Below are 24,272 nucleotides of genomic sequence, written 5' to 3'. Positions count from 1 at the left end.
TTTGGCTAAACATGAAAATTAAATACAATCATGCATTGTGAGATTTTACCAGAAACCAATTTCATTTCAAAGTATCAAAACACATTTCATAAAACCCACAGTTAGATCACGCCATTCGAAACAAATAGAATCTCAATAGCCAGAGGCTAAAGAGAAATCACATGAATCTCAATAGCCAGAGGCTAAAGAGAAATCATATCACAAGGCTAGCTAGCTCAAATATATGGATATCCATTCACATCCTCTTCTATTGGCACACCTCAACACTTCTCCAGAGAAGGAATCAAAATTCGAAACTAATTACCCCCACTAGTCGTGCTAGTGAGGTGTTCAAATATATGGTCATGACACTGTGGTTTCAAAACTTATCTTAACAATTTGCTAAACATTGTCATTTCAAATATACACAATAACTTTCACAATTTAAATCAAACATCATGAAAATGCTATAATCCAATATTTCACATTATTCAAAACATTATGCAAAAGATGATTATAAAAGTATATGTTGTGCACAAACCTCAAACGAGTCGCCTGTTGGCCTTGACTCGACTCCTCGGGTTCTGTCCCGGTATTCTTTTCCACTGAAACACGAAATTTTCCAATGTTTCAGTACTAAAACTTAAAATAAATCCAAAATAAACTTAACTTCACATTTACCTAGCTCTAACGTGTTAAATTAGACGTTCTCGAAATTTTGTGTTTCGGGTTACTATTCACTACACTATTCAAGTCAAATTATTGACTTTCTAAGGCTTAATGGGTATGGGAACTCCAACTTCACCCACATACCACATTTTGGTCACCAAACTTGTTGGTTTTGGTCATTTGTTTAAAGCTTAGGTCATTTTGGCAAAATTGCCAATTTTCGGTTTTGGTTCTCCAAAGTTGTACTGTTCCATTGGTCAATCTACTGTTAGAATTTGACAAAACTTCCTTCATAGAAAATGTTCCTTATTGTCTTAAGTGTATTCTCATTTTTGGATCACCCCAATCGGAGTTTTGTAGCTCAAGTTATGGCCAAAATAAGTTTACTGTTCATATGTACTGTTCATACTGAGATTTTAGTGCTGGCAGATTTTTGGTCCAACTTTGGTTAATAATTTGACCAAGTTAAGTTCATAATTTGGTCTCACTTTCTTCATATGAAATGTTGTACTATGTCTTAGGTTTTCATCGGTTCAAGAATCGCCTAAATCCGAGTTTTCTAGAGAGAGTTATAGCCATCCAAACATTGCTGCTCAATGAAAATTCTGCAGAATCTCAGTACAGTAATTTAATTTTGCTCAATGATTTTGAAAGGGTTAATGGCCTAATTTGGGTTGGTGTTCTTCATGAAAGTTTTAGGTCTATATCATATCTAATTTCTGGTAAAATTTCAGGTCAATTTGACCAACCTAGCTCGAGTTATGACTAAATGAACAGTTACTGTTCATTTGGTCAGTTTGGTGCAGTGGCAGCCAGCAATCAATTCACTTTGGTCAATTGTTTCACCAAGTTTTGGTCAGTTTTTGGCCATGGTTCCTTAATGAAAATTGTGCTCTTTTATGTCTATTTTCATCTCCAATTGGTGGCATATCAATTGGACTTGTAAAATTTGAGTTTTGGTCCTTCAAAGTGGGTTTGGTCATGCTGCCAGCAGCATGACCATTGACCTACGAATTTGATTTTTATTCCAACAATTCCCACACAACTTATTTGGTCATAATTGACCATTATTTCACTTCACAATAAGTCCAACATGCCATTTATGCATTTTTCCCAAAATTTGGTTCACAACCCTAGCATTTAAAACCCTAACTCATCAATTTCACTACTTTGTTGCAATTAATCACACTTAATGGTTTTAATACTAATCATTCAACCAAGAAAGGTTTCTAAACTCATTCAAATGTATCATATCCATGCAAATCATATTCCTCTCAAGCTGCCCAAAATTTCAGTTTAAGTCTTCCCCCATATTTGTTTCATTTAAATCAAGTTCTAAGCTCACTTTCAACCATCACATGTGCATTTGAATGGATAAATGAAGAGTTTAGCATACTAACCTTAGGTGAACCTTAAATCTTCACTTTTTGTTCTTCTTCTTCCTTCTTCTTCTTGCTTTCTTATGCTTCTTCTATACTCTTCAAGATGCAATAATGAAATTCATGTGGAGAATTTTAGGGAAAGCATGTTTAATTTAGGGTTTCAAAAGCTTGGTTAGACTTATCCATGGTGGAAGATGAAATAAGTGAGAGGGAAGAGTGAGTCACGTTTTTCCTTTTGAAGATGATGAATTTATTTTTTTTTCTTTTGTTTCTTTTATTTATTTTGCTATGGAAGACCATAAATATCAAATTTAATAAATATTTAATAAATTTGTTTATGACATCATTAATGATGTCATCAATTTTGACTTTTCCAACCTCTTTCCTTTTCTTTTTTTTTTTTCTATTTATTTCTCTATTAGTTCTTTAATTTTATTCTCGATTCCGAAATTTTCTTTTCTCCGATTTTATTTGTGATTAGGTCGAGTCACTCTGGTCAATTGACCAAATTGCTCCTCACGGTTCATCGGTTTGCAAATAATCCAATATTTCTTCCTCACGACCTAATTATTTGGTGGCTTAACAGTTCTTTTCGTGGTTTTCTCTTTTCCACTGTGTTCATAAGGGTCCTAAGGACCGCAGCGTCACTTTTTACGGTTGAAATTTGAGTTTAGAATGACTTCAGATCATTCCCGAGGAGGTCACTCATCGCTGTGACTCTCGGCTCGTTTAACCTCTTATGTTCTGTTTTTCTTATTTATAGTTAACTAATTAAACATTACTAATTATTTGTGTTTATGGCTTCTCAAATTGTCTTAAGTGTGGCCCTAATCCCATTAATTGTCCGGACCGACACCGGTCACCGGAACAGTGAAATATACCAGGCTATACAACGGGGGTGTTACATACAGACGGCACTCTACTGAAATTTTTATAAAATTTGCGAAAAAATAAAATAAGACAAAAATCTTAACTAGTTTTTAAATTCTAATTAAATATTTTGATACTTATTAGAAAATACTCACCACTTATAAAAAGTAAGAAAAATTATTTTAAAATCCCTTGTAGGATACTTAATGAGTTATCGGTAGGTATTCTACGGGATCATGTTATGCCTTACATAGGGGTAAGGGGTGACACATACCATGCTCTATGAGCTTGTTTTAAACCATATAAGGCTTTAGTAAGTTTATAAACATAATTTAGGTACTCATGATTTTCAAAGCCCGAAGGTTGTCCAACATACACTTCCTCATCAATATAACCATTTAAAAATGCACTCTTAACATCCATTTGACAAAGCATAAAGTCCTTGTAACATGTAAAGGCACACAACATTCTAATAACTTCAATTATAGCAACCGGAGCAAAAGTTTCATCAAAATCAATACCTTTCTCTTAGTTGTAGCCTTGAGCCACTAGTCTAGCTTTGTTTCTAACAACATTGCCTTTTTTATCCATTTTGTTTCTAAAAACCCATTTAGTACCAATAATTGAATGATTTTTAGGTTTAGGAACCAAATTCCAAACCTTGTTTCTCTCAAATTGATTGAGTTCTTATTGCATGGCAATAATCCAACTTTTATCATTTTGAGCTTCTTCAAAACATTTAGGTTCAATTTGTGAAACAAAGGCAACATTACCAAAATATTTTCTCAATTGTGCTCTAGTTATTAACCTTTGAGATGGATCATCAATGATGTCTTCTTGGGGATGATTTCTATAGAATCTCCATTCTTTAGGTAAATCTTCATATTAGGGTTCATTCACTTGTAATTCTTCCAAATTTGGCTTTGCTTCATTGATTTTATCATTGTTGGCATTATGGACATCTATTGTGGTATCTCCTTAAGTTTCTTCAACTTTGTTTTTATTTTGTTTTATTTCTTGACTTGATTTTACATTTTCTTTTCTAAACACTTGCTCATTATTATCATCAAAAATATCTTTCCTTTTAATAGAAGGGTTAGCCTCATCAAACAAAACATGAATAGTTTCCTCAATAACTAATGTTCTTCTATTAAACACTCTATATGCTTTACTCTTTGTTGAGTACCCAAGAAAGATTTCTTCATTGGATTTAGCATCAAATTTCTTCAAGTTATCCTTCTTGTTATTTAAGATATAGCACTTACATCTAAATGCTCTGAAATATGAAATATTTGGTTTTCTTCCTTTCCAAAGCTCATAGAGGGTCTTTGTCAAAATTTGGTCTAATCAAAATTCTATTCAACACATAGCAAGAAGTATTAATAGCTTTAGCCCAAAAATACTTTGGCAAATTATTTTTATTCAACATGGTTCTAGTCATTTTTTGTAAAGTCCTATTTTTCCTTTTTATAACCCCATTTTGTTGTGGAGTTCTAGGAGCTGAAAAGTTATGGTTGATTCCATTTTTATCACAATATTTCTCAAATAAATGATTTTCAAATTCAGTTCCATGATCACTCCTTATAGATATGATGCAAAAACTTTTTTCATTTTGAACCATTTTACTAAAGGAGGTGAATTTCTCAAAAGTTTCATCTTTATGAGTAAGGAAGAATGTCCATGCATATCTTTAATAGTCATCAATAATAACTAAAGCATATGTCTTCCCACCAAGGCTAAGAGGAGACACGGGTCCAAACAAATCAGGATGAAGCAATTCTAATGGCCTAGTAGTAGAAACAATATTTTTAGATTTAAAAGATGCTCTAGTATGCTTTCCTAGTGCACATGCCCTACATTGAAATTCATTTTCATAGTTAATCTTAGGAAGACCTTTCACAAGTTCTTTCTTAGACAATTTTGAGAGTGTGTGCATGCTTGCATGTCCTAATCTTCTATGCCATAAATAACTAAAACTATCAAAAGATACTAGACATATACCATGATTAGTTTCAAAGTTATTCATGTTAAGCAAGTAAAAATTATTAGATCTATTGGCAATGAACAATATGTCATTATCTAAGTTATCAATTGTACAATGAGAAGAAGTGAACTTTACCTCAAAACCTTTATTACAAAGTTGGCTTACACTTAGCAAGTTGTATTTCAAACATTCAACAAGTGACACATCTTCAATGTAAGGTTTGGTTCCAATTGTGCCATTTCCAATTATTTTTCCTTTTCTTTATCTCCAAATTTCACATGTCCTCCATCTACCATTGTGATTTTTGAAACTTGTCCTTTTCACTGGTCATGTGTTTTGAACAACCACTATCTATATACCATTTTTCACTTTCCTTCATCCCTTTAAAACAAACCTGAAATTTAATCATTTAGCTTTAGGTACCCAAGCAACTTTGGGTCCTTAGGGGTTAGTGACTTTAGGTAAGGTTCCCTTTGGCACCCATACCTTCTTTACCTTAAGGAAAGCCTTCCTAAGTGCACAAGAACTAATCATATGACATCTTTGATTGCAATAATAACATGTGACATTAGGCAAGGAGGATGTAGATGCTTTAATGAAATGATTCTTGTATTTAACATAGTTCATGAAACCGTCAAAACCAATTCCATGTTTTTCATTTAAAATTCTTTGGTTTCCAAGAAGTACATCTAGAAATTTCCTTTTCCATTTGTAAATTTTGCCAAATCATTTGTCAAAGATTCTATTTTAGCTTCAAGAACCTTATTTTTCTCAATGAGCTTTTCACAAGTTTCTTTTGAGTTTTTCAACTCCAAATCTAGCTCTTTAAACAAAGCAATTTGTCTTTTCTAAAATTCATTTTTTTTATACACATTGGACATAGTAATATTTTGTGATCTCAATTATTCAATTTCTAAATTCATTTTAGTCTATTTTCTCTTATAGTTTCTATACTCATCATACACTTTAGCAAATGCAAGTTCAAGTTCCTCTACATTAGGGGGTTCAAGAGAATTTACCTCATTATCACTTTCTTCTTCCTTTTGTGAACTTTCGACTTTCTCTTCAAATGCCATCATACAAAGATGAGCAGTCTCTTTGTCACTTGATTCATCATTTGAAGATTCTTCATTGTTGCTCCATACAACTTTCATAGCTTTCTTGCTCTTGTCTTCTTGTCCTTTCTTCTTTTTGAGCAATGGACATTTGAACTTGATATGTCCCGGTTTATGACATTCATAACATACAATTTCTTCTTTTGATTCCTTGAAACGTTTATCCTTAGGAGTATACTTTTTCAAGAATTTCTTGTATTTACTTCCTCCCTTCTTGAAAGCTCTTTTGAATTTCCTTGCAAATATAGCCATTTCATCATCATCATCACTTGAAGCACTTGAGTTGTCACTTGAGTCAACTTTAAGTACAACTCCTTTCTTCTTCTTTTCATCCTTATTTGAAGCAATGTTTTTTTTTTCTTTTGCTCATTTTCACTTCATCTTTCTTATATATCATCTCATGTGCAATAAGAGATCCGATAAGCTCATCATAGGTGAATGTTCTAAAATCCTTGGTATCTTGGATAACTGTAGTCTTTGCTTCCCAAGACTTTGGAAGTGATCTGAGGATTTTCTTCATAAGTCCGGCTTCCTCAAATCTTTTACCAAGTGCTTTAAGGAGATTGACAAGATCCATAAACCTTATACTCATATTTGCAATTGATTCACCTGGTTTTATCTCAAATAGCTCATAATCTCGGATAAGGAGGCTTGCTTTGGATTCCTTAACGACGTCCGTTCTTTCATAAGTGACTTCAAGCTTATCCCAAATTTCCTTAGCAGTTTGACATCCTGAAACACGATTGTATTCATTAAGGTCACGTGAGCAATGCAAAATATTAATAGCTTTAGCATTTACAGAAATTTTCTTCCAATCATTGTCATCATATTCATCTTCATTTTTAGAAACTTTAGTGTTTCCTTGACCATTTTTGTGAGGAACATATGGACCATTTTTAATAATTCTCCATGCATCAATATCTACAGATTGTATGAAATCTCTCATTCTAACTTTCCAAAATGAGTAATTAGTGACATTAAAGAGTGGTGGTCTAGTAATTGAGTAGCCTTCAGGTAGTGGTGCAGGTATACCGGCAGCGTTGCTAGATGAACCAGTCATTGGGGATCACTCCAAGGTTGTGACACCTTAAGCAAGAGAGACAAGCTTTGATACCAATTTGTTGTCCCAAAATAGTCCAAGAGAGAGATGAATTGGACTTAAACAATTTTTTGGCCCTTACTTATAATTCAAGTATAATTACTTGTAGCCTAATAAAAAATTGTGGCTTTGTTCAACTAGATTCTCCTATATATAGTGAAAGTGATATATGTTTCAAGAATGTGTCCCTAAATTGCAATTCAAGCCTCAATCAATATTTATATCAATTTTTGACATAACATTCATCACAAAATATTCAACTAATTTCTCAACCTACTCAATATATCATCAAATATATCAACTCAATCTATTCAATCAACGTTCAATTTCATGCATAGAAATTAAATTACACAAAAGTAAAGAGATTCAGGTTAGAGAAATCAAACACAATGATTTTTATAGTGGTTCTGCTTAACTAGCCTACATCCACTCTCTCAAAGAATCCTCTTTGAGTCTTCACTCTACTATTTGCTCTTTTAAAGGCAAAAGACCAAAAGCCCTTTACAACTTTTTCAACACCAAACTTTTACCAAGGTAGCTTGAACCCTTAACAAGTGCTATCTCAAGCACTCACACTCACAAGCTTCAATAGGTGCTTGTACAATAAATGCAATTTAATGTTTTAACACTCACTCTCACTCAATACAAATCAAACTATAAAGAAGAGATGAGTTGATTTGCCAATGGTAGCTCAAACACTTTAAAGCTCTTGAATGAAAGCAATAAATGAAAAATCAAGATTGGAGTGCAATTGTAAGCTTTCATCAAGTGTAAAATGAAGTAAAGAATGTGTATTTATAATCTCAAATCATTTTAGATTGTTTGAAACCTTTTTGGAACATTATACACTCTGTTCTAGACAAAATAGCCGTTATTTTATCTTTTTGTACGAAGTAGAGTAACTCTGATCATTTAGTAAACTAATGAAATTTTTGGCAACAGTAGTAAACTAATTAGTAAACTATAATTTTAGCAAAAACATTAACAAACTAATTTTTTAGCAAACAAGTTAGCAAACTAATTTACCAGATGTCTGTTTCAAATTATAATCTTTAAAAATCTAATTTAGACCTTAAGATAAATATATATTCCAATAGCAATATTCAAGGTCATAATGAGAGAAAATTTTATAAAATAATTGAAAGAAAAATTAATTTTGAACTCCAATTGATTAAAACTTTCATCTATTATTTCTACACAAATCCTAAGACTCAATTACTAACTTTATGACTTTCGTACCTTCAACTTGAGTTTTAGCTTTCATAATCTTGTTCTTTCTCAACTTAGATTCATCTTGAGATGCCTTTGAGTGCCATTCCTCCTTAGATGCAACTTCAAAGATTCTTCATGAATAAGAGAAATAATCTACACATCACTTGAAATTGAGTTTGATAAATTCTAGTTGAGTTTTATTATCATCAAAATCAATGCTCATTTTGAGCTACACGGGTCAACATTTTGCTTATAGGCTTGGGCTGTGGAATCCTTAAATCGTGAGCCATGAGTTTGACTTTAGTTTTGAGCTTGGGTTTTAGTTGGTTTACGTTGTATTTAGCTTCATTCTGTCTGGATTTTATTGATGTATTAAATATTTCATCTAATAATATTTCTCTGACTTTAGAAAAAAAAATAAAATCATTTAGTATGGGGAAGAATTTTCCTGGGCAGCGTTGTGATTGAGATCATTGGCGAGAAACGAGGAGAAACAAAAACAGTATCGCGGCAAGCACAAAAGCGAAAGCGATCATCTCTCCATCCAGATTAACGCAAACAACAAAATTCTTTCTTCCTTCCTTCTTAGACAATTTATGACCGTACATTTCCATTCACCTTACCTTTTTGCCGCTTCTACTATGACCATTTCAAGCCCCTAAAATGAAAAACAAAAAATTAAGAAAAATAAAAACAAAGTGAAAACAAAGAACGCAAATAATTCTGCATTTCTCTCACCCCCATCTCTCTTTCTTCATCCCCCAACTTCACTTCTTTCCTGAAACAATCTTTTCTTTTTCTTTCCTTTTACACTTACTCACCACCATAACAATGGAAACTAACACCTCTGAAAACAACCCTCTAGAGGAACAACCTTCTAAAATCCTCGAAACAGATATCGATCCCAATCATAATCCAACCCATGAACCTGATCCTAAGCCTGACCCTGCTGACACCGGAACTTCCAATTCTGTGTCTGACTCTCCAAAGCCTGAGGTCAAAACTGAAGATTTGGAGAAAGCAACTGATGTTGATCAGGGTCAAGAGGTTGATGACAACATGGAAAAGATAGAAGAGGCTCCTCCTGATGAAATCCATTGTACTCTCAAATCAGTCTCTGAAGATATCGACCAGTTTCTTTTGATTTTGTCATCCCAGAAAGGCAAAAAGGAAATTGTTGTAAAAGAAGGCACGAAAGGTGATGATGATGACAAGAAAGATGATGAAAAAGAAGGAGAAAATGATGAGAAGGTGGTCTCCATGGATATTCCTGTATTTGTTGAGAAGTTTTTGGATCTTGTTGGAGAGCTTGTTGTAGAATATGAATCCGTTGAAGGGAAAGGGAAGTGGGGCCAAGTTCCGGAGGATGATTTGTCATTTCTTGACGCTGTAAATCGGGTTTCTAAGCTAACAAACTCCCTTGCTGAGTTCAAAGCGGATCCAAATAATTGCACTTTGGTCAATTATATTGGAGGGATCTACCAAAGAGCGATGTCCTTCTTGGAGGATCAATTCAGGTTGCTTCTTGAAGATTATAAAAGTAACAATGAGGTAGAAAATAACGTTGCGAAGCAGCAGGAAGAAAACGATCGCTGCGTGTTACCCGAACCTGACGATCAAGTCACCGAGGAAGACAATTTCACAGGATATTCTGAGGATGTTGTTGCAAATTTGAATAGGATCGCCAAGGAGATGATCTCAGGAGGATATGAATCTGAATGCTGTCAGGTTTACGTGATCACAAGGAGGCATGCATTTGATGAGTGCTTGGACATGATGGGATTTGAGAAGATAAGCATTGATGAGGTGCAAAAAATGCAATGGGAAGCATTGGAGAGCGAGATCCCTGCATGGATCAAGACCTTCAAAGATTGTGCAACAATCTATTTCGCTAAAGAACGCAAGTTTGCCGAGGCTGTTTTCTCTGATTTCCCATCAATCTCTTCCTCCCTTTTCAGCAATCTTGTGCGAGGAGTGATGATCCAGCTCCTCAATTTCACTGAAGGTATTTCGATGACAAAGCGCTCTGCAGAGAAACTATTTAAGTTTCTAGACATGTACGAAACTTTGCGTGACAGTATTACAGCAATGGATGATTTATTTCCTCAGGAATCTGAAAATGAGCATAAACCAGAAATGTTAACAGCTAAGTGTCGGATTGGAGAGGCCGCAATTAGTATATTTTGTGATTTGGAAAACTCCATCAAGTCTGATACAGGAAGAACCACAGTTCCTGGTGGTGCAGTTCACCCGCTGGCTCGCTACACAATGAACTATTTGAAGTATGCTTGTGAGTACATGACAACCCTTGAGCAAGTATTCAAGGAGCATTCGAAAATCGAACGAGCTGACTCAACAAGTAGGCCACATTTCGAAGGCAAGACTCAAGACTTCAAGAGCAACATTAACGCCGGAGAAAACAATTCACCATTCTCAGCTCAATTGGTGAGAGTTATGGATTTACTAGACTCAAATTTGGAGGCCAAGTCAAAGCTTTACAGGGAAATCGCATTAAGCAGCATTTTCATGATGAATAATGGACGCTACATCTTGCAGAAGATAAAAGGCGCAGTGGAGATCCATCAAGCAGTGGGAGACGCTTGGTGCCGCAAGAAATCTTCAGATCTTAGAAATTTCCACAAGAGTTATCAGAGAGAGACATGGGGTAAGCTGTTGGGTTGTTTAGGTCACGAGGGTCTACTAGTGAATGGAAAAGTAGTGAAACCAGTGCTGAAAGAGAAGTTTAAAAACTTCAACTTGATGTTTGATGAAATCCACAGGACCCAGAGCTCGTGGGTTGTGAGCGATGAGCAGCTTCAGTCTGAACTTAGGATTTCTATATCCGCAGTGGTGATACCGGCGTATCGATCATTCTTGGGAAGGTTTTCGCAGAATTTGGACCCTGGAAGGCAATATGAGAAGTACATAAAATACCAGCCTGAAGATATAGAGACTTGTATTGATGAGCTTTTTGATGGAAAGAAGAGACCATAATAACCATGCATGGATGAACAGAGATTATAAAAGCATTGAAGAATGATCAGTTGAAACCACATTGATAATGCAAATTAAAGCTGGTTTTAGTCATTTTTAATTTGGTGCTGATTACGCATGGTAATTAAAATGGGTTAATCACTTTTGTTCTAATTCTTTTCCTATACTGATTGAAGTGGCTAAAGCAAGTTCTTATTGGGATTTTGAGGGAGGTGATCCAGCTCTATAAGACTATTCATCTTCTGTAATTTGTTTGTTCTTATATTTTGTATTATGGACAACATGCACGATTCTGATTGTAATCTTGGTGATCTATACCTTTGTCAGTTTTTTTACAATTTCAATAAATTATTTGCACATATTTAATTAGCTCATCAACCTACTTTAATTACTAACTTAGATTCTGTTTGTTTCAAATAAAATATTTATTTTAAAATAATTTTTATATTTTTTAGTATTTGGAACACTAAGAAAAATTAGTTAATAAAAAATATTTTTCTGATCAAATGAAAAACTAAATCATTTTTAAGAAAAAAAATATTATTTTAAAAAAATATTATTTTTTATTTTCTAAATTTTGATAATTTTATTAAAATATAAATATATTTATACATGTATAAAATAAATATATATCATTAATTTAATATTTTAATTAAATACGAAAAATATTTTCATGAAAAATATTTTTTTTCATGAAAAATATTTTTTTTCATAAAAAATATTTTTTTAAAAAATATTTTTAAGTTATTTTCCATAAAATTAACAAGTTTTAGAGATTATATATTTCCTTACTCATATAAAAATATTTCTCTTTAAACCCATTTTTATGGGAGTGCTAAATTCATAGTCAATGGTAAGATTGATTACAATAGGAGTGATATACGCTCTCTCAATAAGAAATAATAGGGTATTAAATACAATATTATTATTTAAAATTATGATATATCAAAATAAAAATTTTATTTATAAAATATAATCATTTATAATTTAAATTTAATTTTTACACAAAAAAACAAATTTAGAATATAAGACAGTAAATAAATAAAAATTATTTTAAATTATTTTATGCTTACCAAATAATTAAATAAATCAAAACTTAACTACATAATTTTAACTGTGATATAATTTGAAATATAAATTTATCTCTCACTCTTTTTTTTTCTTAAAATTTAAAAAAAAGATTAAAATTCAAGTTTAATAATAATCCATCCAACCATTTTAAAAATTTGCATTGTATAGTAAATTTTTTAATTCAATAAATGATATGTTAGCATAAATGATTAGAAATTAATTATTAAAGGTCATAAAAATTTTTATATTAATAAAAGATTTGTGTTATAAATATAAATTAAAATTTAAGTAGTCTGATATTATATATCTAAAAATTAAAATATCATCCATATAATTTTTTTTATCTTAAAAAAACTTGGTTTATATTGAGATATTCTACAAAGTTTGAATGACTTATATAGTTTGGTTATGGTTTAAATGGCGATTAATTTTTTTTTTTTTTTAGGAATTAAATGGACTTTTGCCTTAAAAAGAAAAAAAAAAAGCAGAAAATGAGAAAAAAACAAGGCGGAAACGGCGCCGCTGCTGGATTTTGGCAATGGCGCCTGCTGATACACAAGGGTAGTATTGGAAATCGGAAGCTCACACGATCGACACAAGTCACAACCCGACCCCGCCCCACCCCGGCCCAACCCAAGCCCCCCGACCTGTGATTTGGCTTAAACTACGGAGTGCGAAGTGCGAACTACGAAAGCTGAATGCCCAAGCTCTAAGCTATAAAAACATCTCTCTCTGTAAGCAGTACCTTTGGGCTTTCAGAGCTCGAGTTCCGATTCCATCAAGTACAATCCTCACGGTCGTGGCAATTTCCAGTGCTCTTCTGCTAATGAAAGTCCCCTAATCCCTTCCCAAGTTCTCAATCGATGAAATTTTCGAGCAGGAGAAGGGCTATCTTTACCCGCTGTTGATTATTCTCCGAGAACCCTCACCCTCATTTTTTTTAGCAGGTTTCTCTCTCAGTATAGTTCTATCAGTTAGTCCTTTCTTGTTTCTGTGTTTTGTCATTGAATTTGTGTTTTTTCTGCTTATTGGCTCTGTTGTTTAAAAAAAATAATGTCTTAATTGCTTATGATTATTGCTCTTGCGTGCTATTTAATTTAATTATATATTTAGCTTTAATGTTGTTTTTTTTTTTTTGGGGGGTGGTTTAATTTTGTATACTTTTGTCTTCTGTGTAATTCTGCTGTGCTTTGTTTGTTTTGAGATTTTTTTTTCTTGGGAGTAGCATTTGCTGTAACTTCAACTGAGTAAACATACCAACTTAAGAAAGAAAAAGAAAAACATAAAGAGAGAGAGAAAGTCCTAGGGCATTGAACAAGATATAATATTTCACTGTTTTTTTTAATCATTTGAAGTAATTTTAATTTTGTAGATAACCATTAAGATAATCCACACTGTTGTCAAATGTGCAGCTTTGTAAAATTAAATTAAATGTACTCTCGAGTTAATCACATTGAAGCAGAAATCACTGCAATGCATATGTTGTTTTGCTATCTTATTTGTGGAAGCCTGGATCTTTTCCTTTATCACTCTGTTAAATGCAACAACTGGATTTTGTTACTTTCTGTATCATGTACCCTATTATAAATTTGATGAGCTGAGTTTCCAGTGTATTGATACTTCAATATCATGTGCCCTAATATTGGTATCTCTAATCCCTGATGCTGTTTGTGTATTGATACTTCAATATTCTTCTTTTCACTGTGTGCACAGTTTTTATTACTTGTCTTTCTGTAATCGCTATGAGTTGTCCACTCACTTGAGCTTAGGGAACAAAAAATTCAACTTCAAATGCATTATCCTTTTGATAAGCTAAACTGATTCTTTGTAAAATTTTGGAATCTTGTGTTGTTGATATCTAAATGTGTCTTCTTTTCTAGGGTAAAATAGAGATGATATTTCTCTCATTTCCTGAAATAGGAACCGAGCCATCATAAAGCAATTAATTTATGCCCAGAAAAGCATTATTTTCTAAAATTTATGAGCATTATGAAATTTGTGGCTAAATGGGTTCAGGCTTGTAACTTGCACTTGCTATTTCTGTTGAGATTATTTATTGTATTTTGAATTGGATATCTGGACTCTAGTTGTCAGTGAAAACGATAACATGTGAATTTTCCTCTTAAATGATGAAGTCTAAGTCTGGAAGGGCATTTATTAATGCATTTTCTGTTGTTTTAGTTGTGAGATTTCCTCTCTTTGGATTGAGTTAAATGATATCAAGTGTGCTAAATATGAATATCCTTTTTGAAGCATTTGTTTGTTGCATTTTAAACAGTAACATGGTATGTTTTGCTTGAAACAAACTTTCTTAGTTCTGGTTTTAGGTGATGGTATGTTATTTTAATGCAAGACTATCTATATGTATTGCATATTAAGTTATATCCTTATATATAAATCTGCCTGAGAACATTTTGGGAAAAACCCATTGACACCTTGTACTTTCAAATTTCAATTGAACCTATTACCTGCCTGTTGTTTTATTTTTGTAATATATAGACCCTTACGGTTCATATGTATAGCGTGTAATTATGCTCATGCCGATGTGGAAAGAAAATCTGACAGTTCTATTTGACTCTTGATTTGTTTACTTTTTCACTTATTTTCTACCATCTCACTTCAACATGCTGCCCAGGGTAGGATGACCCAAAAGAAAATCTCAATTCTTGTTTTAGAGCAAGAACAATGGCAAATCCAAACTCCAGAGCAAGATTAGCATTCTTTGTCAACATGGAACATGAACATCTCTTGTCTGGCCAAGAGAAGGAAAAATAAAAATAAAAATTATTTAGATTGAATTCCTGCTAGCACAGATGAAGAACACGTAATTAGATTTTTATTTTATGGTAATATTAATTTTTGGGTTTCCCTCTTTTCAGTTTTTTCTTGTTTCTACTATAAATTTTCATGAAAGAAGGGGACAAATAAGGATTTAATTAAATGCCTTCCCTTTACCTGTTACTATTACTCCTTCACCTTCTCCTACTCTCTCATCTTTCTGCAATGAGACCTACAGTACAGCAAATAAACGGTCTCCGCAATCAGATTTCTAGGTAACACAATTCTTATGGGTGTAAATTAACCAACAAAAGTAATCCACAAAATATCTCTCTAGGTCACTTAATACCATCAGAGCAAGCTAAACCTGGTGGTTGCTTCCACCTCCGATCGGTTTGATTTGGTTGATTAGGCAATTGAGAACCAAAATGACCCATTTCTCTCCCTCTTCCTCTTGACTGTTTTTGTATAGTGAAGGTGCATTGGTATTTCATTCTGAATAAAACCCAAAATCTTTTGATCATAGAAAAGAAAGAATGAGTAAGAAACTTAAAAGAGTAAAAAGAATGAGAGATCGAGGGAGAAAGAGCAAGACCTCTTGTAGTTTTTTATTCACTAAAATGCCTGTAAGAATTTTTTTAACCGCTGTGTATTGAGATGCTCTGATCTAGTGGCATCAGCAATAAGGATCTAATTGTTTTGAAAATAAAACTATAATGGAGTAATAGATGTAGAGGTTTAGTAGGTTTTCACAGCATGTTTAACGGAAAATTACGTAATAGACCTTTAAGTGATTCTGCAGACTTTTGAATCAAGATTAATTTTTCTTCCTTGCCTTTTCTTTTTTTATTTTTTTTAAAGGTGTCTTTGGTGTTAAAAAATCTCCTTTGTGCGTCACTTATCTGGAGAGTCAATGGGTAGTTCATTTAATCCTCAGATTTTAGTGGAAAAGCTTGCCAAGCTCAACCCTTCACAGGCAAGCATAGAGAGTATCCTTTTGATATGGATAGTGAATAATGCGTCTCTTCCTATTTATACTTCTAATTTCTGTCTAGGATAATTGTGTTGGATGTTTTCACTTTCATGAATGGTCAGGCATCCATTTTCAAAATCTTTTGGTAATAACATATGAAAACTCTATTATCAAGTTTGTTGCATTGATATCTCCAAATTTAAAAAAAAAAAAAAATGATGCATTGCAGTTGAGCTTTACCAAGCAACTCTCAGAAATTATCCTTATAATGTTCTCTAAGGTAAAAGCTATGTTATGTTTAATGGCTTTTGGAATCCTCTATAACTTTACACCTTGAGTTGTACCATTGGTTGTCATTTTCTCCTCAATGTTTGGAACAAAGTCTAAATATTTTGTTTGGTTAATTTGCTAAGTGGTTTTTCTTCAATGATATATGGTCACAGTACATTTAGCATGTATATATGTATTAGCCTTTTGTCTTATGTAATCATTTAAACCCCTAACCTTCAGTAGACTGTGGTTCTTTTGTTTCTAATTTGCAATCCTTAACGCGCTAAGCTTTATCACATTGGTGCATTTTCCATATGAATAAAGCAAAGCAAGTTGTAGAAACATGGGAAAAACAATTTCATTGCTCTCCACGTGAGCAAAGATTGGCTTTTCTGTATCTTGCAAATGACATTTTGCAGAATAGTCGTCGTAAAGGTTCAGAGTTTGTTGCTGAATTTTGGAAGGTTCTTCCAGATGCTCTCCATGATGTAATTGGAAATGGGGATGAGGTTGGAAGAAATGCTGCGCTAAGGCTGGTACTTAATGCTTACTTTTACTCTATTTACTTTTATTGAAAAGAGGTTATTATGACTACTTTTTTATGCCTTGTTCCCATGTATTTGCTTGCTACTTTTGTCTTTTGGGCATGCTTTTATGTGATTGCTATCTCATGAATTTTTTTTTTTTTTAAATAAACCTCATGTTAGGAGAGCAATTCAATGTTTAGATTTAGCACGTGACATTTATATATTGGACAGAAAATTAGAAACGGAGCTGTAGCACAATTTTTAAACAAGAAAACATGAAATTAAATGATAAATGTGGGAATGTGTAGCTAAGTGAGGAAAAGTATAATCATTTTCCTTTGTATTATGAGCAGCACAAGTATAAATGTCATGGAAGCATGGGTAGTGAAGATGTCTAGATGTGTTAATGTTTATTCTGCTTGTTTAGATGTGTTAATGTTGATTCTGCTTGGTTTTTAGTCGTTTAACAAGATGGGTTGTACAATTAGAGAACAAACTTGTTTATGTATCTTGGTTTTCCAATCATAGGATTTACATTAGGGCGGTCAACTTTCATATTTCAAATTCTACAAAATTTATATTTTGTTTCTATATCTATATGTTTCATGATTTTTGTGAAATTTGCTCTGATCCAGACAGTGCTAAAGACTATCGGTATGGTTTGATTGTTTTAGCTCGGAGTTGCCTTAACCAATGGCTTAAGCCAATTTGGCTTGGCTCCCCCTTGCTATATATTCACTTTCAATTTCTTGTTATTTTCTAGTGTGGGACTCGAATACTCCCCCTTCAAGTGCAACTGGACTACATTTAAATTTTTAGATCAAGTTGTCACTTATATTGCATGCAGTGGCCCATCTTTTGTAGCTTGACCCTACGATTCTAGTTCTTTTTACTAGCCTATGGATCCACCTGGATTTGGCTTTTTGCGGCACTGTCCACCATGCTTTTTCGGGTCACAAATTGTGGCCTGCTCTGATACCATGTGAAATTTCCTCCAACCCAGAGAGTGGTGAAGAGTGTTGGTATGGTTCGATTGTTTTAGTTTAGGATTGCCTCCACCAAAATGGCATAAGCCAATTTAGCTTTGCTCTCCCTTGCTATATATTCACTTTCAATTTCTTTTTATTTTATGATGTGACAATTTTGAACATCAATATTTTACGGCAATGAAACTAAATTGTTGGAAATTCTTAATCAAAAACTGGTTGGGGATGATTACATGCATCCCTTCTTCCATTTTATCCCTTATCGCCAATAATAAAATGAATAGAATTTCAAGTCATCCTCTAGTGTGTGGAAAGATGTCACTACCCGTGAAATTCTTGGATTCGGTACTATTTTTAGTCTTAATTAGTAAAAGAAAAAAATGCAAACCTTTGCTCCAATTTGCTTTTAGGGTCAATTCTTAATTTTTTCAATTATATACACAACCTGTTATATTAATGTCAAACTGTTAACGGTAACCTAACATGAAATGGCATGTGCCATAATTATTAAATTGCTTACATTACATATTTAATTTATAAAAATTTACGCAAGCATATTTTAGGGGAGGGAGAGAGGTAAAGGGAGAAGACACTAGGACAAAAATTCAGAACTTCTTTTCTTTTGAAGTTTTAAATAATAATCAATGATTTTCTAAAATATTGTTAATAATTTTTTCCATAGTCAAAAACTTAATTATACTATATAATATGCTAAAATGAAAGTATGTTTTTAATAAAATATTTGCCATGTTAGAAATTTTAGAATTGTAGCATATGAACTTCCAAATTTGGCTACATTAATGTCAATATGAAAGGTTCTTCCAAATTTGGCTACAATTAATATCAATATTGGTTTTGTTTATAATTGACAAATTGGAAACATGATTGGCTCTGATTGCGAATTTGAATAAAGGTTTAGATTTTTTTTTAATTGTTAATCCCATTATAGTACTATTTACTACTCACAAGTGAGGGTTAATTGCTGAATCACTGAAAGAAAGAGATAGTGTGGAGATCTCTCTACCAGTATAGTTAAATTGCTTTGAACATGTCATTTTAGTTTCAATCATGTCTTGCAACATTATTCGAATAATGTTTTTGACAGCATGATCTAATGCTTCTTCTTGTTTTGTTCAAGATTCTCACTTTGTGTCTAGAGTTGTTGGGAGAAAAATCTTCCCCATTTTGTGAGATACATGACACGTGCACTTGTATTTAAATTTATGCTTGATTATGTATGAACTTCTTGAATAAATTATGTTGTAATTAGTTCGCTGTACATATTATGGTCCACTTTATTATTTTGGCATGCAGATTGGCATATGGGAAGACAGAAAAGTTTTTGGTTCCCGTGGGCAAATTCTCAAGGAAGAACTTGTGGGAAAGCACTCAGATAGTAGTAACAGAAATGGAAAGACTATAGGCTTCAAACAGGTAAATTGCATTGTGCTGATTGAAACTTTTCTCCACAGTTATATTTTGTATTTGGTTTGAGGACTACAAGTCTATAATGATCTCTCGTTTTTCTATAGAAACAGCCTCCTGGAATTTCTGGAAGTACACTAGACAAGATAATTGCAGGTTATCAAGTCGTTCATGGTGGCCAGGTGGATGAAGATATTATAATAAACAAATGTAGGAATGCTATTAGCTCTCTTGAGAAAGCTGAGAAGGAAATTGGTGTCAATATTAATTCAGGTAACTTATGTCTAATCATTTATGCCTTTGTTGAAATTCCTAATAAAAATGTACTTTTTGTTTGCATGTTAAGACAAAATTTATCTCTGGTGAGGCTCTAACTACTTAGTGGGCAAGTGGTTTTAGATGTGAAGATAAAGAGCGAAGTTAAGACGAAAAAGAGATTTATGCAATATAGAACTCAATGGTAGAACCTAAAAGGCACACACCAAATAACTTTTTAAGGGGAAGCTATTGATAGGTGTATGGAATTTATATGATAACGTTGATACTGCATGCAACGCGATGGCGAGTTGCATTAAGAAAGTAGCAATGGCAAAATATGAGAGGTTTTTGAGAAATATAAGTTGGCAAGGAGAGAAGCTAAGAAAGTGGTTAGCTAGGCTCATGGTAAATCTTTAGTCAATTTTTACAATAGTAGATGTTCAAGCTATCACGGCTGAAGGAAAAAATGGATAGAGATCTGAATCAGGTCAAGTGCATTAAAAATAATAATCAACAAATTTTATCAAGAGATAGTGAGATCAGAAAGAGATGGAGATGCTATTTTAATCATTAAGCGAATCATGAGGATGACTTTACAGACCTTAATGTTCCTTTTAAAGAACACCTTAACTACGCTCATAAAATCAGGTTTGTTAAAGTGACTATAAAGAATATGAAGATGTGGAGAGTTTGTGGCTCAGATGATATCCTTATAAAAGTAAAAAAATATAGAAGGGTAATAAGTTAGTGATGGAATTAGTGGGAAGGGAAAGAGGAACTAAAATGATGTGGAAAGAAATAGTATGAAAAATTTATAATTTTTGAATATTGATGCAAAATTGGTTTCAGTTAGAGCTGAATAGCGAAAATGATCCATATAGCTAACCTTAACTCGTTTGGAATTAAGGTTCAGTTGTTGTTATTGTTAAGACAACATTTGGTAAAATTGAAGATTAAGTGCTGAAAATTTAAGGGTTAAATAATTATAAAACTGAAAATATTAAGATCTGAATTATAACTGAATTCATAAATGCTTAAAAAAAAAAAACTAAACGTTAGGAATTTAATTTTTGTTAGTTGGAATGATTATTATTGTGGGAATAATGTTTGGAAGTGGTGGTACAGGTGTTAATTTTGATGGTAGATGAGGCAATAGATGATGTGTGATTGTGGTGGTTGGGTAATAATTATGGTACTAGTGAATGATCACCATGTTGGTAATCAGAATAATGGTGGTGGTGCTAGTTGAGCAAGATGGTAATAGCAGCACATTGTCATTTGTGGGGTTGGCTGTAGCTATGATAGTGGTTTGGTGTGATGGTTGTGTTGGTAATAGTAGTGAACAAGAGCCATAGTGATGGGCCTAAATAATTAAGAACTGAAAAATAAATATTATCAAACAAGCTTAAACAATTAAGTGTTGAATATTTTTTAATGCTGTACGTGTATTGAGGAATTATATGTATTCTGTTGGGATATCCATATATTGCTTGGATATTTGAATTTTTATTGTTTGACTTCTACAATATGACAAACAACTTATATTTAACTATATGGAAAGTAGACGTATTATTGGCCTTTATGATTATTCTTCCATAAGTTCCATTGCATGAAGTGAGGAGCATCTGATTTTTTTAGCCTAGAGAGTTAGCCCCTTCATTTAGACTCCATTGGCTTGCTTCTCAAAGTAATAAATGTTGTCAATGATTAAGACAAGTGTACTAATTAAAGTCATCTAGTTAATCTGGACCCAGATATAGGGTTGGTGAATACAGAATGTTATTTTGTTGCTCATGCATTGATAAGGAGCTTGATTTTACATTGTCATGAATTGATTGGTTTGAACTTGGATGAATACTTTCTGAGAAAGCGTTTTGTAGTTTTGATTCAATCTTCATTTGGTGGATGTCACTAATTTTTTTTTCTTTACTTGAAAAAAAATCTGCATTTAAAGTTCCTAATGGTCCATGAATTCTTCTTGCTGCGCTTTTTCCTTTGCTGTCCCTTTTTGGAACAGGACAATTCCATGAAGCTTCATTTGTGGAAGAGCTGCAAGGGCAGCACGTTATTTTGAGGGACAGCATTGAAAAACTGAGAGTCATTGAATCATCAAGGGCAAGTCTCGTGTCTCATCTGAGAGAAGCTCTGCAGGAGCAGGTTGGTTAGGCAAACTATTCCATAGAAACAAAGAATGTTTGCATAATTAAAATAATTTAATGCAAGTATATTGAAGTGGAAATTATTTTGCAACAGGAATCCAAGCTGGAACAAATTCGCAATCAACTTCAGGTTTGACATCTTGCACATGCACTGCTTAAGTTGGCTATTAATATTGCTTATTCCTATGACATAGTGATAAATTGTCACTGGAAACGTCTCTCTGATTTGTTTGAATTATGAATACCACTAATGCTTGGAATTTCCTGGATAATATGTAGAATATGCTTAATTTAAAGGTCCTGGTGTGTATGTTTCTTGCTTTTCCAAAACAATTAATAGCCAGATCTTTGACTTTTTACTACGATTTCCTGAGTTGAATGTTTTGGAAGAGCTAGCTATACAGGTTTCTAACTACTCCACACTGCTTGGTTTAAGCTTCCCTAGAATTTTTTGGACACCTGATATGAAAGTATAGGTAAATTGGAATTATTCCTGCTTCAGTTTGCTTCTATATTTTATCACATTGGCATTGGCAGTTGATAAGTTCATATGGTATGCCCTGATATTTATGTGTTGGCAAATTATCAGTGGCCTGCTAATTGAAATTTAAAGAAGTCACCCTTTGTCTTTAACTTTTCTCTTTTGACTTTGGCTTCGCGAGTCTTCCCTTAAAACAGTAATATACTAACACAAATAAGTTTTAAAGTTCAGCTTCCAAATCTGTTTAGTAAATGTAAAATGCTTTACAAATTTTTAACCTTTAATAAACACTCTGATAACCAGCGAGTATGGCATTTTTTTCTGTGGTAACCAACATGTTTCTGGTCTTCCTTCCATATGTATTGCAGGCTGCTCAGTCCCAGTCAGAACATGCTAGTAATGTCTGCCAGCAGTTGCTGCGTTCCAATACTGTGCAGTTAGTTGCTGAGCAAGGTTTGAAGGAAGTAAAAACTTCCATTGCATCTCAAAGCTTTATACCTGGAGACAGGGAACAATCCGCTCCAGCAATGTATGCACGGCAGGTATCTTTCCCTGAAAAAACTGGCCAAATTGAGGAAGATCCCCGTAGATCTGCAGCAGCTGCAGTGGCAGCAAAATTAACTGCATCGACATCCTCAGCCGAGATGCTTTCTTATGTCCTCTCTTCACTTGCATCTGAAGGTGTCATTGGCAATCCAATAAAAGAATCATCTGGTGAATACCCCTCTGAAAAGAGGGCTAAGCTCGAGAAAGACCAGCCTTATATACCAACCCAAAATCCCCCACAGCAACCACTCGCTCCTTTCCAACATCCTGAATCTTTCCAAGTGGCAAACACTGGTCAGCAATTAACTTCAAATGATCCACCACCTCCCCCATCATCACCTCCACCACCGCCTCCACTACCACCTATGCCACCATATTCAATTCCCCAGTACATGCAGACTGCTGGATCAATAAATGCTGTGCCATACGGCTACAGCATGTCCCAGCAGCAACCACCTTCCTTGCCTGGGTACTCGGGAGTCGGAACTCAAATGACTGGTATTGCACCCTTTACATTGCCCCCATCAAATTCATACGCAAGTTATCAGGGTTCAGATGGTAATTTGTACAGCCAACCATCATCGTTGCCAATTTCCCGGCAATAGAATTTTTTATGGCTGCTTGCAGTGGAGAAGGTTTTGCCAAGGAAACATGAGAGATTTCAGAAAACTAATGTAGCTTTTTAGTTACCCATGTGCCTTTGATCATACATATAATTAGATTTGCACATAGTAAATGTTTGTAACTTATAAGTCAACTGCTGGCGTTTCAACAATTTCTATGGATTGTTCAATTGATAAATATATATGAATTGATTTAGTTAGACTCTTGATTACTGGCTTACTGGTTTGTGGCTTCATTCCCTGCTGATTGTTCCGCTTGTGTCCAAATTCCTTGTGGGATTTGCATTGGCCATATAATTGGCTTTGACTGATACTTGAAATCTAACGATTTTGGAGATGATTTCAGTACCACCAAGCTTGACTCCAATATCACAGAGTTAATGCAATCATTGACTTGCTATCTAATACAAGGATTGGCTTGTTAGGATTATGTTCTGCATATCAATTTCAAAGGATTAGAATATTGAACTCAACGCCACAAATCCTAATCCCTTGCCAGGCAAAGAGAAAAAAGAATGAGTGGGGACATTGATAATGTTAAAAGGACAAAAGGACGGTGGTGATGAAAGAATCACGTGTAGATGACGTGCCAATAGAGCTTTATGAGCCATGAGCATGTTTGGCTTTCTGTTAGAACTGTGTTCAGAGCGTTGTCTAGTCCTTTTGCTGTAACATGGACAGCACCAAGTCCATCAATACCTCTCTGACCAATTTTGGTCAAAAAAGAAACACTCAGAGCGAGTTCCCATGGTTTTGGGATTGTAACCAAGTCTTGAAACTTTTAACTTAGGACTCAAACTAGCACAACTAAGTGCCTGGTTTAGGGAACCAACTTCAAATCCTTGTTTCAGACATCTTTGTCTCTTCAAAC

General features: G+C 33.7%; 2 protein-coding genes across 4 annotated transcripts; both read left to right on the top strand.

Moving 5' to 3' along the window:
• Window positions 1–9,141: 9,141 nt before the first annotated feature.
• LOC110636454 (exocyst complex component EXO70B1-like) lies at window positions 9,142–11,652 on the top strand. The gene has a single exon (XM_021786166.2). It carries the CDS (start codon window positions 9,142–9,144, stop codon window positions 11,302–11,304), a length of 2,163 nt encoding a protein of 720 aa, XP_021641858.2. The 3' UTR covers window positions 11,305–11,652.
• A 1,353-nt stretch (window positions 11,653–13,005) lies between these two features.
• On the top strand, window positions 13,006–23,607 carry LOC110636459 (uncharacterized). 3 transcript variants are annotated; one of them, XM_058148666.1, is made up of 8 exons: window positions 13,006–13,322; window positions 16,015–16,142; window positions 16,685–16,932; window positions 19,224–19,343; window positions 19,448–19,607; window positions 21,610–21,749; window positions 21,846–21,881; window positions 22,601–23,607. In XM_058148666.1, the coding sequence occupies exons 2-8, from the start codon at window positions 16,067–16,069 to the stop codon at window positions 23,381–23,383; spliced, it is 1,563 nt and encodes a 520-aa protein (XP_058004649.1). In that variant the 5' UTR covers window positions 13,006–13,322; window positions 16,015–16,066; the 3' UTR covers window positions 23,384–23,607. The 3 variants fall into 3 exon arrangements, with proteins under 3 accessions (XP_058004649.1, XP_058004648.1, XP_058004647.1); XM_058148665.1 differs by having other exon boundaries at window positions 13,007–13,322; window positions 16,062–16,142; window positions 19,442–19,607; XM_058148664.1 differs by having other exon boundaries at window positions 13,007–13,322; window positions 19,442–19,607.
• Window positions 23,608–24,272: the final 665 nt, after the last annotated feature.

This window comes from Hevea brasiliensis, chromosome 6 (assembly GCF_030052815.1).
Source record: "Hevea brasiliensis isolate MT/VB/25A 57/8 chromosome 6, ASM3005281v1, whole genome shotgun sequence".
NCBI classification, from domain to species: domain Eukaryota; kingdom Viridiplantae; phylum Streptophyta; class Magnoliopsida; order Malpighiales; family Euphorbiaceae; genus Hevea; species Hevea brasiliensis.
The sequence above is the reverse complement of the archived record's forward strand: the minus strand, read 5'-3'. Positions and strand labels throughout refer to the sequence as shown.